General features: G+C 41.9%; 1 protein-coding gene across 1 annotated transcript; it reads right to left on the bottom strand.

The window, feature by feature from the left end:
- Positions 1-7,298: 7,298 nt before the first annotated feature.
- LOC124647654 lies at positions 7,299-7,748 on the bottom strand. Its single transcript, XM_047187561.1, has one exon. It carries the CDS (start codon positions 7,746-7,748, stop codon positions 7,299-7,301), a length of 450 nt encoding a protein of 149 aa, XP_047043517.1.
- Between the last annotated feature and the right edge of the window lie 10,117 nt (positions 7,749-17,865).

Genomic DNA, 17,865 nt, shown 5'->3' with positions numbered 1-17,865 from the left:
AGGAGGAGGATGATGGCCGGGGGCGAGAGAGGAGGAGGGGGACTTGGCTGGGAACGAAACGAGAAATTCAGGGATGGATCTGTATATTCGCGCTCGCGTCAGCGGAACGGGCTGACCAGGCCCGCGATTGTTCAGGATATGCGCGGTGCACTTTTATATCTCGCGCAGCCAACTTGCATGGATCGCGCGCTACGGCCCGCCAACGCCATGTTGGCATGTTGCTGCCTCGTCCATATATCTCTATCTATGTCAGCCCACATGAAGTCGAGAATTCTGCTTGAAAATAAAAAACTGTGAATGCCAGTTCGGCTTTAAAAAAATCCGGCTTCGAGTTGATGCTTTTCTGGAAATGGTGAACAGGTTCAGTTGCGAGTACCTTGGTCCCTGCGTCGCATTTGGATTGGTATAAAGACTTGAACAGCTCATTTGTTGGAATTTACCCTTTGCCACGAAGGAATTCGAACTTTGAAGCGCACTGCCGTAGTTCAACTACTCCATGAAGTACTTTGCAATCTGATGGCAACGTTTGGCTTTTGAGGCCTCCTAATGGCTTCGGTATTTAATTGGGCTGGCTGATCTAAAAAGGAGCGTCTATTAACTTTTGGAAATCTTATTAAACATTTTTCAACATTAGCTGGCATTTGCTTGTTAGCCAATTGACATGTCAAGTTGCCAACAAAGAAAAATATGGCGGCAAGTAATATGGGACGACCACCTATTGGTGTTCATCTGTTCAGCAACCAAAAAGTTGAGACCGGCTAAGTGTTTGCATTATAACTTATAGCAAAAGTGCCCGTGCGTTGCACCGGGATAGAAAAATAATCAATTATAGCGCAACCTATATTTTGCCTCAAATTCGACCAGCCCACGCAACCCTAGCCTCATTTCACCCATTCTTCATAATTATTATTTTTATTCTATTTTCTTTGATAAAAAATTACATTATCAATAAAAAGAAATTTCTAGAAAGAGTAGAAATAGAAGTGAGACTGCAATATTTTCCATTTTGCTATATGGATGAAAAAATGGACAAAAGTAAGGATTTAGTGACATCTGGATTTAAAAAATGCAGCAGTTAGTATTGCGCCACACTCTCGAACAGATAGCCAACCATGCGCTTTGAGCGATTCCACCAAGTCATCAAACATATCTTTGCTCCTCTGAACTTGAGGCCCGACTTCCTTATCTTGGATGTGTTCTAACCTTACTACTAATTTTCGGAAATGTTGGGTAAACGACACAGAAATTTAGTTTTATATCCAAAGGTCCCTGCAATCACCTAGCTGATAAAGAACGTAAAAATAGGTTAAAATTACTCCACAAATAATACAATCCTTGTTCTTGCACAAGATTTATTATTTAGGATTCAGCTCATATAGAAAACAAAGTAAAAAAAAAAACTGGATGCAATGTATGGTTACACAAGCAGCACAATTTACATAGATGAAGTGGCACTACATTAGTTTCGATACGGGATGAACAAAGAAATCACAGCAGTCAACGATACACCATCATTCTCTAGCATAGCATCGAAGAGATTCTTTGATTCTTCTTAGGCAAGTCAACGTGACCACATCCCCCATTCACATTTAGCAAAGAATTGCATAGAAAGTAATCCTCCAGACTCCAGAGACCATTAAACCAAAACCATTTGGAACAATGGCGATGGTGAACTCGTTAGGCCCAATCACATAGCCGATCATACAAATGATTCTGTTCAATCAGACTTCATACCGCTGTCCAGCAGATCATTCCACGTCAAATATCTCAGCGGCATAAAATCGAACATCTTCGGCGCAACTCTACAGTCCACACACAGCATGACGAAATCAATACAGATGTACACGTCCGAGAACACCCCGGCTGTGAGAGCCCTCGCATGGACCTGCCGTGTGGATGCCAGTTAGTCGCGGCGGGGCGGCAGCGGCGGATGCTACAGTACAAATAAAAGAACATATTTACAGTACTGCAACACTCTGGTACAATTCTACAATAGGTAACACATGGCAGTTCTACACAAATACACATCTGAATTTAAAGAAATTACCCCAGGAAGAGGAAATGTAAATATAGCTCACGATGCACAAGTAGCTCCCAGCGCAGAAGTGGTGTGCTAAAACATGGAACTAAATAATAAAGAGGAAAAATCAGACCTGTTGCGCAACAACAGCATCCTGAGGCATCAGGGGCAGGAGCAGAAAGCAGAGCTTGAAGGGATAGCAACGCCGTCTTCAAGGTAAGGGCTGGGCTCCACTGATCTTTCAGTATGTCCAAGCAAATTGCTCCATTTTGGCTGCTAATGTTTGGGTGCCTTCAACATAGGTTGGAGCAGAAATCAGTGTTGCAGACAAGTAAATTGTACTAATCAGTCAGGAAGCATCACTCAACTCACTGCAATACCTCAAGAATATAAGAACATTTGGGTAGGTAACATTACATACATTTTAAAACTGGATGGCTCTCCCCCATTTGGAGAGTAAACTCGTTAGACTATACCAATACTGAAACAGCAGATTTTTTTGTACTTGCTGCATTCATTTGATCTACAATGTCCTACAGTAATGGATCCCTACAAACAGAAATACAAACAATGGATCCCTACATATGAGGAACAAAGGTATATGGGAAATACAAACAACAACCCACAGGGAGAAGGAAAGCTTGCATACCATACTTTGGTGATGAACTGCATCTTCGGGGGCTCAAATGGATAGCTACCTGCCAATAAAAGACCACAGAGATTTCAGTCAGACGGTAGTAACATTTTCCGCAGCTCCCCTTCTCTGACTTCCAGGTATGAGCTTACTGAGGCAGAATTCTGCAAGTGACGAATGCACAAGATCTATGTAACTGATTGGGTACGGAGGTCCCTGCTTAACGATTGCCGGACTCTCCGGGCAGATACCTCAAAGTGGACACTTTTGCCACCATCACGCGCCCCGGACTCCACTCTCCTTGTGGGCACTTGGCAGCGACAAAGGCAGGGGTAGCTCGCGGCCCAGTTCCACGCGTATGGTGGCGTCGAGTCGAGGATCTCCCTTCTCTCCCACTGCTTGTCCCTCCGGAGCTCTGCCTCCATCCAAAGATCCCCCGGAGCTCTGAATCCCTGACAACCACTCCGCTGCTCCACGACCGTCCGACGTTAGCCTCTACTTCCTAGTTCCTCCCCGCCCGCCGCCGCCAGCAGCATCCTCCTCGAACTCCTCCACCGCGTACCCGTGCTCCTCATCCTCGTCTGTCTCGGACCGAAGCCGGCCGCTCCCAGAGCCGCCCACGACCTCAAGGGCCAAGCCCGGATCTCCTCCACGCTCGGCCCTTGCCTATTGCGCCGCGGTTCTGTTCCACCGGCCACAAGAGGAGGAGGTCGCCGGCGGCCACAGATCGACGAGTTTGCATCGATGGGAGGCTCTCAATAGAGAGCTCGGGCATGACCTAGATTGGGGATTTGGGAGGATGAACGACACACGAACAGGTATTATGGTATTTGGCTGTATTATGTATTTCGGTGGGAGGGCAAAACGGTCCAAAAAAAAGTTGGACGAAAATTTTGGCAGAAACCTTAGCTCCTTTATTATTAGGTATAGATAAGTTAGGCCTACAAACCAGCCAAGTTTGAATGTTCAAGAGAAAAAAAACAAGCTCAAACGGTACATATTTGGTTAGCCTCCTAAAAAAACTTACATGGCTCAATTTGCTCTGCTCGGTTATCTTTGTGTAAGAAATTCCCCTTGATAAGGTAGATGCACACACGAGACAACATGAGTGAGGAGACACAATGATGGAAGCGAAACGAGCCGCCAAGTGATATCATTGCCTTAAGACAAGTGAGAATTGACATGAATACACATGCCATATTTAAGTTTCACTATCCCTTTCTAATGCAATAATATGCCCTCGACAAAAACTAACCTTGCCGTTGGAAGTTATGAGAGTTGGGGATATGAGCAACGAAACAAAACAAAAACAGGGTGAGCGGGGAAACAAGAAGCCTATATATATTATCATAAGATGTAGCATTTGGGGAAATGCACTTTGACTCATAGGAGTATTTGCTCTCATTTTGTGAATCCACATTTTTAAGTGTCAAAAAATTCTAAACTAAATTTTTTACATGTACATCTAGACATTTTATGTTGATACACAAATTTTCAAAAAAAGAAAAAAAATTATGTGACTCATGTAAAAGAGACAAATTTTGACGATGTAACACGACTACGTACAGCACAGTTTTTGTCTTTTTTGTACACACCACACAAAATATTATTTTTCCACGAAAACTTGTGTATGAACATAGAATGTCACAATGTACACCAAAAAAATTATGTCAATTTTTTAGCATTTTTAAAATTAATTTTTAAGTATTTTATATAATGGGAGCATTTGCTCCTATGAGCCAAAACGCCACCTCCGTAGCATTTGAAATGTGTATTCTTTTCTACGGAGAACATTGAGCCACCAGTAAGTGTGAGAATAATACACATATATAATTCTATGAGCGAAGATGCTACCTGGCCACATAAAACAGCTACTTCGACCATTATGATGAAAATCCCAATATCATGTTGTTGCTGGTTGGTAAAAAACTAAAAGTATGCGCAACAAGGTGTTCCACCGAGAAAAGAGGATCCAAACCAGCATAAAGCTTGCTTGCCTTCTGAAGCAATTGCAACTGGTCGTGGTAACATGGACATGCAGGTTCTAGCCGTAGGTAAACTAAAGCGGATTTCAGAACCCGGTCACGCCTACTCTCTTAATCGCATATTCATGATTTGGTGGACAAGTGTCCTGCAACATATGCTAAACTGGTGTCAAACTGGCGCCCTTCGACCAAGTTCCAAAACTTACCTTACAAACAGAATTTAATTTTACTTTTTATTTTGTAAAACATAGCAAATTAAATGGCCATAATATATCACAAAATCTGTATGGGTATATTCCAACTTAATATCTATGTGCGATCGTTTTTCAAGATTTCACAAAACTTATACAAATAAACATTTACCAAGATCTTGAAAGTACGTGCACGTGTCAGGATTACTTTCTTGACCAACCGTCCTTAGTACCGCTTGTCTATTTTCATAGGTAAACATCAAATCTACATGGACACCAGCATTAGCAATGAGTCAATGACCACACCAACTCAAACGAAAAGGACATTTATTTTTTCGTACTTGCAAATTGGTGTGGTTGTTTCTCATTGTTAAACGACAGAATGCAAATGTGAGGTCAACTCTTTTGGTTGACGACTCCCAATCACCCTTTCTTGATTTGGTTGCCCATTAAAAGTACAAGGAGGGGCTCACTTCTTCCCTTTCTTTCTCTCTGCTCACCCGAGGTCTAAGAATCGCCTCTACTTCCAGGAAATGTTCGGAACAGAGAACTTTCTCTAATCCAACGCCGCATTCTCCGAAGATTGAGGAACAAGAGGAGATCCATTAAAAGAAATCTTTCTCAGAGAGAAAATCTAAACAGTAACATCAAATCACAAACTACAGTGCATATCTCTTGATTGACTATTTCTTGGTTATTAAGCATTAGTGAGCTGACCTATGTACAAGTTCTGAGTCAACCCCCAGATCTGTATCTCCTTGCCTTGTAATCTCTCATTCATCTATTTATGTGCATGCTTTAGCGAAGTCTCCAGCCCCATAAATATTAGTTAATGCGTGATGCGTAAATCAATAACAAAAACTAAAGTGTCGATCATCCCATGCTACCACAGGATTGTCCCCGAGCTCTCCGCTAGTTCATCTCTGGTGGTGCCGCTGCACGCTGCATGGAGCAGAGAGGGGTGAGATGCTCGGTGTGTACATAGTAGCAATATTGTTTTTGGCTTGATGTCGGTGTTTGGTTTGATGCTAGTAGCTCGGAGCGGGACGTTGGATCTGTCCGACCAGATCCAGAGCCAAGTAGGATTACTCTCTCTTTCTTCTGCTCTAGAGGTTGGAGCCAAGGACGAGGGAAGTACATTGTCTCATTCAATAAAGTCGTTGCTCGTGACCACCTCTCGTGGTGGACTCGAGGTGTTGTGACGCTTCTTCCGGCCAGTCGTGGAGGCGAGGGGATGAAGAGCAGTGGTACATCAAGCTATGCATCTCGAGGGTGGTGGGGATGGTTCCTCCTGCAAGCTCGAGTGAACCATACAGTGGCCATGTCCGCTGCCGTGATCTGTGACCGAAGTGGCGGCCCCTCCAGACACCATTATGCCTGCAACCTTCAAGTTGGAGGCCCTTTCAAACGTTTCTCATCGGCGCTATGTGTTTTCTCACCGCCAAGTGGTGCATCCCCGACAGAGTCAAGGCGACCGATGATGGGGGCTCAATCCAGGTGGATAGGACCACAAACTTGATGGCGTTTCTGTTTTTCGTTTTAGGGTCCTTTGTGCTATTATGCTCTAATTTTATTTTCTTTTGAGAGTCCTCCTTCTAAAATGTTCCCACCAACGTTTAATTGAGTGCAGCATCGGGGTCCTTGAGACACCTTCCCCGTTCAAAAAAAAAGTCTGCAAGATCTTGGGATACATGCACGTACTTAGACCAAGTTCCAAAACTTACATGATTCTTGGAATTTAAATTTTACCTTTAAAAAACAGCAAATTAAATGGTCATATTATCTTAGAAAAATTGTATGGGTATATTCTACTTAAAATATGTGTGCGATTTCATTTCAAGATTTTATAGAACATGCGAATATTTTTTATTTGAAAGTTTGTGCACATATCGATCCCAAAAGGATCTGGCGGTAGAGATTTCTTTCTTGACCAGACGTCCTTAGTACAGTACCACATGTCTATTTACACAGGTAAACATCAAGCTACATACACGAACACCAGCATTATCAATGTGGCAGTCACCACATCAACCCAAACGAAAATGACATCTTTCTTTTGTGAAGACTATTGCAAATTTCTGTGGTTGTTTCTCCATTAATTACACGGCGGAAAGCTAATGCGAGGTCAACCATTTTGGTTGACGACCTCAGTGGATGTGGTTGCCCGCTGCCCTTTCTTGATTTGGTCGCCCACTAAAGCGCAAGGCTGCCGTCCGAATATACCGATGAGAGTACGAGACAAACAAAATAAATATCCGCAAGATCACCTAAACCTCCAACCAGTCCCAATCACGTCGCTCATATTTTGCGAAAATCTCCTCGAATCATTTTACATCCATACGAAATTGGACAGAAATGGACTAGAATTGAGTAACTCACTAACTTCCAAATGAAACTGACAACCACGTCTCCGAGAACCGCTACAACGGGACGACGCCGTCGCTAGCCGGAAGATGGCGCCGGCCGGCCTACACGCGCGCGGCGCCATCGTATGTGAACCGGAGCTTGCCGCCGTCGAGGCGCGCCCACCCGTCGCCGTTCACCGCGCCGCCGCGCACCGTGTCCACGGGCTCCGCCGCCGAGCGCAATGCCCGCCGACCTGCAACCGTCGCCGGCGGCGCCGTCGAAGACGACGACACGGAGAGCCCGGCCCTCTCCGCGGTGTGGTGCGCCTCGAAGTCGAGCTCGACGGCGTCCGCGTCGCCCACGCACCGAGCGGCGCCGGCGGCGACGAACGAGGCCTGGCCGATGATGACGATCTTGTCCGGCGCGTTGCGCCCGTTGTGCCATATCGAGAAGCAGTAGGTCGCGGAGCAGAGCAAGGCGGCGACGGCGAGCGTGAGGAGGTCCCCGCGCGCGCACCACCTCCTTCCGGCGCCGGCGCCGGCGCGGCCGCTCGGCGAGGTGGCGCTCGGCATGGCGGAGGCGGGCCGGTCGATGGAGAAAGTGGGATTAAAACAGGGCGATACGAGGAGAGGAAACGGATGGCTCGTTCGGCGATGCGCGTGTGCAAGAAGACTTTCGGGTATTGGTCGTATCGGGCGTGACGCGACGAAATAAGTAAAGCACCGAATGTCTTAATTACGTGACGTAGGCTTCAGTTGAGACATGAGACGCGTGTTAGGAACGGGTAACCCAGGATGACCATACTCAACAAATTAGATATTGATAATGACGTGTACTTATGGTCTTCATGTCATGGTTCAAGAGAATTCGAAAAAGAAAATGCCATGGCTCAGTGCATGTGAATAAACGTGCTTGTGTTGAGCATTTTGCGTGTGTGGGTAGAGATTTTCCTTTTTTAGTAGAAGATGGTGACATTTGGTTGGATATATTTCCATGTATATCACTATACACCAGATATACATTGGGAGATACACCAGGGATCTGGTTGCTCGCGCATCTTTCTTTCTGGTTTGTCCTCACAAAAGCTACATAAAGAACCTGTTTTTGCATTTGGTTTGGATGCTCACATTGAGGTTTATGCAAATTTGGCCGGTTGTTTGATTATCTGCATATGTGGTTTAACTTAGTGTGAGAGGAAAACTGAAGTGGTTGGTTATGTGCAAATATGTGAGGTGGTTCCACACTTCGACCATGGCGATCTTATCACCAGAAAAACTATCATATACAACTCACGTAGCTAACAATGCCGAATGGGGTGGGTGGGTGGGGTATAAGTGGTGGGTGGAGTAGAGTGGAGAGTTAAGAAAAAACGTCGTGTCTTCCACGCTTCCCAACACGTGCAGAGGCGTGACACGCAGCACCCACTGGAGCAGGGACGAGCGAAAACATCCAAATCGAGCGCACTTCGTAGGCCAACTTTTAAGCGGATTTTAAAACTCTTGTGAAGCGGAGATTTTGCAACCCAAGTAAGCAAACTAGCATTTTTTTTCAAGAAGGCCTCCACCAGCAATAAAACCAACTCTAGATTCAGGTAAAAAACAACAACTCTAGATTAGTCATCAGATCATCAGATAATACGTCAATCCTGAAAATAATAGGAAAATGAACCTATCTAATTTAATTTCACGGTATCTAGGATAAATTTAGGGATCCACACTTTTTCTTGCGAATCTTTAGGGATCCATAGTGGAGTTGAATCCAGAGCTCAAACCGTATGTCTCGGCGTGATGTATCTGTAGCTTTTGTAGTGTGGATTTGGTAAAGGCTACCATTGCATTAGGAGTCCCTATTCTCCGCCTTAAGCGGCGTCTCCGTTCGACTCCGCCTGAAGGAGCTGCTTCATGGTGCACACCAATGCGGCCCAATAACAGGTAAGATTTCTATTTTTCCTTTTTTATTTATATTTAAAATTAATCAAATTAAAAATTGAAATCTATTTTTTAAAATGTTGAGATTAAAAATGTTCAAAATATAATAACGTTAAAATTTTGTAAAATGGGCAAATATGAAAATTTTCAAACATGAAAGAAAATCAAAATCAAAAAAATTACATGTTTTTTTAAACTATTTAAAAACTAGCGAGCAAAAACAGAAAACCAGTAGAAAACCAAAAAAAACTAAAGAAACCAGAAGAAACAGGAAAAAACTAGGAAAAACAACACCGCCTCGCTAACGTGCCAGGCCTAAAACTACCTCACTCTATGATTCGCGCCAGATAGTGTCCGTACTATACGCTGAATAGGTTCTGCCAACAATAAAAATGGACGATGAATATGATTTGCCGGCTACTTTGCTACCGGATGGAATGGAGATTCTAAATGTACATTCTGTGATGAATTAGAGACAATTCATCATCTCTTTTCGTTTGTTCAACTGAAAGAATTTCTCTACCATCATAGTTTTTATGTTAGATAACAACATTAGCAATCTTTTAACAATGTGTTAAGTGGTACAGGGCATTCGTGGTATGTTTGACTCATATGCATCAAACTACAAATCTATTGTGTCAATCTATGCTGAAAAAGAAATGCAGGAAAATCCCCCAGGACAGATAATCTGGGCCGGATTATTCACAATAATCTGTGTCGCCCCTGCATCATGCGGCGCCGGCGGCAACGAAAGAGGCCTGGCCGATGACGATCTTGTCTGGGGTGTTGCGCCCATTGTGCCATATCGAGAAGAAGTAGGTCACGGGAGCAAGGTGGCGGCAACGAGCGTGAGGAGGTCCCCGCGCGTGCACTGCCTCCTTCCAGCGCCGTTGTGTCCGCTCGGCGAGGTGGCGCTCGGCATGGCGGAGACGAACCGGTCGATGGAGAAAGGGCAATTCAATTAAACCAGAGCAATACGAGGAGAGGAAACGGATGACCCGCTCGGCGATGCGTGTGTGCAAGAAGACTTTTGGGTATTGGTCGTATCAAGCTTCAGTTGAGACTTGAGGGGTCACAACGCTACACCGTGGAGCTTATCTAAAATTGCCATGTCACATTGTTTGCTTATGTGGAACATCAATTAGGAGGAAATAGAGAAGGATTCTATCTTATTTAGGACTAGCAAAAAAACTGGTGAGTTGCTACGGCCGAACAAGTTTAAAACACATATAGGGATAATAAATTATTTTGTAAAAATCACAAAAGAAATGAGAAGGTGAATTCAAAATTTTCACCATATGTTATTGCATGATATAAAGGGTTGTTACTATTATCTTGAAAAATTAGAGCATATTAGTATATGCCATTTTCAGGAGCATATTATCAAGGTTGAATTTAACTGCTTTAGCTATAATTAGATAGCACACGTTTACACAATACTCCTTCCATTCACAATTGGTTTGCGTTCTAGGTTTCTTCAATGTCTAAATATTCAAGAAAAATATTAGTATTCACAATTAAAAATTATAGTGTTAAAATTATATTTGTATTACGGTTGTTGATATTTTTGCTTCTATTTTTAATCAAACATTATAAAGTTTGACTTTGAAAAAAGCCAAAACATCGAACTAATTAAAAAGAGAGGGAGTGCCATGTTTGATCTACTTATTAAAGCTGCAAAATAAATTGATGAGCGAAATAGTGGCATGTAGTTGTCTCTTGAGAGTTCCGGCCTCTATAGAACACCCATTTTCTTGTATGTCTAGCTTACATATTACACACATGGCCACTAGACTTTAGTAGAAAGAGCCTCTTTTGGCCAGTTCATGATCCTTCTATTAGTACCGAAACTTGGCAAAGAATGACTTACCAACTTTTGGGACCACGCCTAGCAACAAAAGGATCGATAGTGTAACAAGATCGATTAAGAGTAAGGCCGTGATTGGTTGCTCACAAAGAAATTTTGGTGTTTTTCCATTTGGCCCACTAGATGTTGTATGAGGAGAAATAAAGCTTCGGCTATGTTGTGCATTACGTTTGGTTGCAAACAATGTTACTAGCGGTATGAGGGGAGAAGTAAAAGTCGGATTAAACGGTAGGCCACAAAACGTGTTTCTCGGCTTCGTTGATGCAACACACAATTTTTGGCAGCTCGTCTAAGTTCCTTTACGGTCACCTTGCATGCACGGTTGGTGAGGTTACCAACCATGAGTACAAGGTTTAGGGTATTACAGGCGATCACACAATCTGACGACCGCATCAAATACATGATCCAGATCATAAGGACGACGATGATCAAGGTTTTTAGGTTGATGCCTTCACAGTGACCTGCGATCTTTGGTGGAGCTTCATTTACCTCGACATGCGGAGGCACATAGTAGCCTGACTGCTGCGATAAGAACTAGGAGTAAGCTTGTTCTACCTCTTCCCTAATCTTGTACCCTTTGTGGAGGTTGTTCTCGTATCCCATCACAAGAGGCCCAACCTCCTTCTAGGAATTGTACACTCCTAGCACTCTCCCATAGTAGACCTTGTACGAGTTGTACTTCTACCAAGAAAGAGCATAAGAAAGATAAGGAACATACCATTGCAATACAAGTAATGAACACAAGCTAAACAATATAAGAATGCATGATCGTATAAGCAAAAGCATTACAAAATTTTAATCTACCAGCTAGCGTGATCTTACTAACGATCACACTAGCTACTATGGTGTCATCCTAGCACCACATGAAAAGAGGGTGTACTCCTACCACACGCAGCACCGGAAGTTTAGAATCATATGAAGGGTTAGTATATACCACCTCACATAATGTACATATCCTGGCAGAATTGTTCATGAAGTCCTAGCTACTTCAAAATATACAACCAACATCGTCATCATCCTCATCATGCATGCATCACCACCACCCAAGCACAAGGGAGCACTAGACGTAGTAATGCTTGCCCAGGAAGGTCCTGCGTGCGGCCATCTAGACAGACCCGTTTCCCCGAGCCCTATTGTTGAAGAGGTGGCTTAGAGCCACCATCTACGCCTCTGCATTGAAGGTGGGTGAGGCACTGATACATCTCAAATGTATCTACATTTCCAAGAACTTTACTCAATGATTTGCTCTGGAATCTCACCATACTTGGATGAAAACTGCTGAATTTGATGTTGTTTTCAGCAGAGTCTCTTTTTTGTCAAGTTTTCGCAGGACATAAAATTGAGGAAAAATACCAGGGAAGTTTTTCACGAAAAGGAAGTTCCTAGAGCTTTGGATCACGAGAGGGGAGCCATGAGGCCCAAACGAGGCCAGGTGGCGCGCCCTACTTCTTTGGCCGCGCCACCTAGGCCTGTTTGGCCCTCGGTCCTCGTCTCGCCTCCCCCTTTGTGTGGTTCCTTATATACCCTAAAAACCTACCCCTGGAAGGACACAATGTTTTGCGAAATAGAGCGCTGGCGAGACCACGATCTTCGTTTCGGGGTCCAGATTGATCCTGCTCTCCACCCTGGAGAGAGGGATTTCGAGGGCTTCTTCATCATCACTGCCACCGACATCATCACCAACCATCATGAACTCACTCTCCATCACCATGAGTGAGTACTTCTCTATAGGCTAGAGGTGGATGGGTTTTGGATGAGATTGATCATGTAATCCTCCATATGTATCGAGATTTGAGGTGTTTGTCTTAAAGATATTTATGTATGAGTGTTGGTACACCTTTGCTATGTTTAATGCTTGTTACTAGGCCCCGGGTGACATGATTTCAGTACTGAACCTATATTTCTTTTCATATATATGATGTTGGTATTTATCTGCAAGGTGTATTACTTGTTATTATGTTGACCCTGCCAATCCCTAAGGTGACAGATAGGGAAAAGCAAGGGGAAGATGTGATAGTTCGAGGATTATGTGTGTTCATGAAACTTAATGCTTTGTTTCGGTCTATTCGAAATGGTAGGCCTTAATTTCTTATAGTTCCAAGTTAGCCCCGGTAAAATGGGCAAGCAGGACAAAAGATGTTACACAAATTCTCTTAGTGCACATAATTATATTTGGATCACACACCTACACACAACTGAATTAGAGACGAATGCTATGTTAGTTGGATTACATTACATGATCAATATCATCCATATATTACCCCACTGCTGCCTCATGCCTATGTTTTTATCCACTGAAAATTTCACATTACTTATTCTGGTGAAAACTGGAAATCTGTTGCTTTTATTTACTGTTTTCTTTACTGCTTTGAATCAACTACTATAAAATCACAACTTGCCTTGTGAGATTATTGATATACGGGTGTTATGTCTCAATTTCTAAAGTCTTATTGGTATTCTTGTGTTTCTCTTGAGTCGAACTATAAATTTGGGTAATACTTCCCATCAAAATTTCAGTGATCCCCTATACTTCTGGGCATCATGACATTTTTTGGCACCGTTGCCGGGGAGCCTAGCTTTATTGGTAAGACATCTTGTTATCATTTACTTGTTGTACTTATTTGTTTCTCATCATGGGAAAGGATAAGGGACCTTCTAAGAAGGTTACCATGCCCTCCACCATAAGGCAATGTACGAATTTACCTTCTAGACCACATTTTTCGCGTCAACTGCTACAACTCCTGCTACTAAAAACAAGATATTGTTCAAACTAGTTCACCATTATCTATTATTTTAACTAGTAATGAAAAATATTTGTTGGATTTCGATAGGGATAAAGAGGGTACACCAGATTTATCTAAGTCTATGTCTGATGAACATATGGAATCTGAATTTGAAGATGATGAACTTTATAATGAAAATGATAAATCTTTGAGTCCTAAAATATCAAATGCTAAAGAAGATGGTATTTTTACTGAAGCTTTTATGAATGCCAAGCTAGATTATTTGGATGAACTTGAAGCTAGCTTGAGTTCTTGTTTAGATGAATATTTCCCGATGCTAGAAAAACTAATGCACCTGTGATATACATTAAAGATAAAGACTATGAATTTAATGTTGAGCCTGAGAAAATAGAGAGAGCTGAAGCTATTAATTTTAATGGTAGAGAGGATGAACTTCCTTGGGAACCTTTAATAAATCTCTCTGAGCTAGCATATGTGTTTGGTAATACCGAAATCCAAAAGCGCTATTACTTCTTGAAATTGTTTCCTTTCTCTTTGGGAGGTGAAGCAAAAGCTTGGTATAATTATTTAGTACCTAAGTCTATTACTAGTAAGGAAGCATGCATCTATTTGTTTTGTAATAAATATTTCCCTGCTAGTAAAATACATGCTATGGTTGAAGAAATTATTTACTTCGCTCAAGGTAAAGAAGAAGGCATTCCTCAAGCTCGGGGGAGATTTAGTGTCCTCGAGAGGAAGTGTCCACCCCATGGTTTAAAGGATAACCAATTACTTGATATATTTTATAATGTGATAACTGAAGGATCTACATCTTATATAGACAACATCAGAACTATGGAAGATGCTAAGAAATTATTGAATACCATCAGGCAGAAGTACGATGATTGGCATATTGAAGAAGATATTATATATGGAAGAGGTATGCATAAATTATCTAATGAAGTTATGAAAGAAGCTTCAAAGTCTCTCAAGGATAAAGGCATTAAAACTTCAGAGTTGAAGAAAATCTTTGAAGACATGCATAAATTTTCCATCGATGAACCATGTTTTCCTATTCAAGTACATGCTATAAAATCTAGTAGAGGTAATAAAGAGGTATCATCTCCTACTGAAGTTTCTTTTGTTAATGATTCTACTTATGATAGAGGGAGTTTTGATTATGATATTAGAAGGGATATATTGGAAAATTCTCGCAATATAGAAATTATTCATAAAAATCGGAGCTCTTGTGTAGATTCTTTTAAAATGACTCTCAAACATTATCATATGATGCATAATCAAGTTCGACAAATGATTTAACTTCAAAACAAATTATATGAGAATCTTCTTGATGATAAAAGATAGGTTTGTGGAGCTAATACAAGAGGAGGTTCAAGTACTTAGGACCCTGAAGGACATCCGAAGAGAAAAGAACAAGAAGCTCACAAGAAGAAATTTTTTGCTGGAAAATCCCCCAATGAAAGTGAAGAAAATGAAAACTCTGAAGGTCAAGATAATGATATATCTATTTCTGATGTCGAAACTGAAGATGAGAATAATGAGGAAGATGTGGAACTGTCTCAACCACATGAAGAACCACCTGAAGATGCTGCTGATAAAGAACCTGAGCCTACAATAAATGACGATCCTCAATACTCAAAGGATAAAAGTAAGAAGAAGAAGGCTCCACCTCAACCAAAAGGTAAAGAAAGGGCTCCATGGGTTCATAGAACTATACCATATCCCCAAGGGGTAACTAAAACTCTAGACAATGAAGGATTTGAGAAGTTTCATGAATTGATAAAGAGTTTATATTTGCAAATTCCTCTTGTTGATGCTATTAAAATTCCTCCATATTCAAAATATATGAAAGAAATTGTTAACAATAAGAGGAAAATACCTAATGAAGCTATTGATGCTATGCTTGATGATTATTCTTTGAAGGGAAAGTTACCAGAAAAGCGTGGAGATCCAGGTATTCCTACTATTCCTTGCACTATTAAGAATACATATGTGAAGTATGCTCTATGTGATTTAGGAGAAGGGATAAGTGTCATGCCATTTTATCTTTATAATAAGCTTAATTTAAATAAATTAGTTCCTACTGAGGTTTCACTCCAAATGGCTGATAAATCCACTGCTATTCCTATTGGCATATGTGAAGACGTTATTATTATGATTGCTAATGTGTAAATCCGTACGGACTTTGTGATATTAGAAATGCATGAAGATGATAATTTATCTATTATTCCTGGTAGACCTTTTCTAAATACTGCAGGGGCTGTTATAAATTGCACTGAAAGCAAGGTCACCTTTCATGTAAAAGGAAAAGAGCACACTATACATATTCCAAAGAAGAATTCTATTGAGCTAGCTACCAAAGAAAAGTGTCAATGTTATTGAGCCAAATTTCATAAAAATTGGAAGATTTGAAACACCAATTCCTCCTCCAAAACCAAAGTACCAAATATTAATGGTTGGAACAATTCCAATCCATTATGAGGTACCCTAAAATTTTCTTTACTATTTCCTTTGAATCATTGTTTCTATCTTTGTCATAGTAATAATGAGACTTGATCAACCTCATTATTAACATGATACTGATAAGATTATGATTCCTAGTACTTTATTATTGCATTAATATTAAAGTTTCTTTCAAGTTTTTTTTACTTCTAGTATTTTATTCCTTTAATTAATTTCTGTCAGCTTTTAATAGTTTTTGAGTTCTGAAAAAATTTACACCAAAAATTTTCTTCAAAAATGACCAAAAATACACAGGTCATTTTTCTGCACAGAGGATCCACCAGGAAAAAGGACGAGGAAAACCAGTAAACAGGGAGGAAAGAGCAGGGGTGGCGCGCCCTACTTCTCTGGGCGAGCCACCTATCCTCTTTGGCCCCACGGAGGGACTTGGGTGAGGGGCAAAGGCACAGGTCCTTCCCCTCGACTCAAAACCCGGCCAAGTATTTTCGAAAAACTTTCCTCTGCCCCATTGTAGCTCCATCTTCGATCTATCAATTTAGGCAGCCATTTGCAAATTCCTTGGAGGAATTACTCTTCGGTATGTGATTCCTCCACCCATCCAATTTGTTTTTGATATGATGCTTTACATTTTGGGGAGGACGATGTTCATCACAATGAAACTAAACCACTCTATGCAGGTGCTATTGCCACTATGGTCTATAAGCACATTAGAGAAGAACGGGTATTTAATAACATTGGAACTGAAATTTTAGAGTCCAACTTGTTGGATTCTAGAATGTTGGTTGATGCATGTAAAAATGCATACATGAAATTTGTCCTTTATCATATTGAATTCCCACATATGGCAACATATATGATGATAATACCATGTTTACATTGATTTATGGGGATTTACCAATGATCCCCTTTATTTGGGTTATAACACTGCAGAACAGGAAAACCCTGTTTTGTGTATTTTTCACTTTCAGAGACCTATACGGAGTCAAATTTACCTGGGATTTTTGGAGCGTCACTTTTTCATCGAGAGAAGCACCATGGGCCCTATAAGCACATCTGGAGAGGCCCGAGGGCCAAAAGAGTCTAGGTGGCGCACCTAGTATGTTAGGGCGCGCCACCCACCCCTGTTCAGCCGTCAATCGTCCAATTGCCCTAATTCTTTCGCCTACTGACATATTTTTTTTCCTCAAAACGACTATATATATGACCCTGGAGAGTTCTTGGGAGGAGAGCACCACAAAAACACAGAAATACTAAAACGGAGGTTGCTGCAGAGAAGATTGGAGGGAGAAACTCCGCCGGGATCACCGCTGGTGAATGGATCGTAGCGAACAAGAGGGGGGGTGAATGACGCTACGGCAAGTTTTAGTCTTTTTCAATTTTTATGCAACGGAAGGTAAAGGTGTGAACTTTAGCAATAGGGGTGATCCTACAATGAATATCGGACAAGGCAACAAGTAAAGGAATCAACAAGATACGAGAGTAAGGAGCGAGACAACCGGGGGGGGGGGGGCGCGAGGCGAGTCGAGGTTTGTTTCCCGCAGTTCCTTCCACTAACGGAAGTACGTCTGCGTTGAGGAGGTGCTAGTCTCACACAAGAGACTAGGCGGCCACACCACGAAGGAAGGCCTCACCTTCTTCCTCGAGAGAGCTCCACGAAGGTACTCTCCCTCTTCCACTAAGGCACCGG

This window comes from Lolium rigidum, chromosome 4 (assembly GCF_022539505.1).
Source record: "Lolium rigidum isolate FL_2022 chromosome 4, APGP_CSIRO_Lrig_0.1, whole genome shotgun sequence".
Classification (NCBI taxonomy): domain Eukaryota; kingdom Viridiplantae; phylum Streptophyta; class Magnoliopsida; order Poales; family Poaceae; genus Lolium; species Lolium rigidum.
This window is presented reverse-complemented; position numbering and strand designations above follow the sequence as displayed.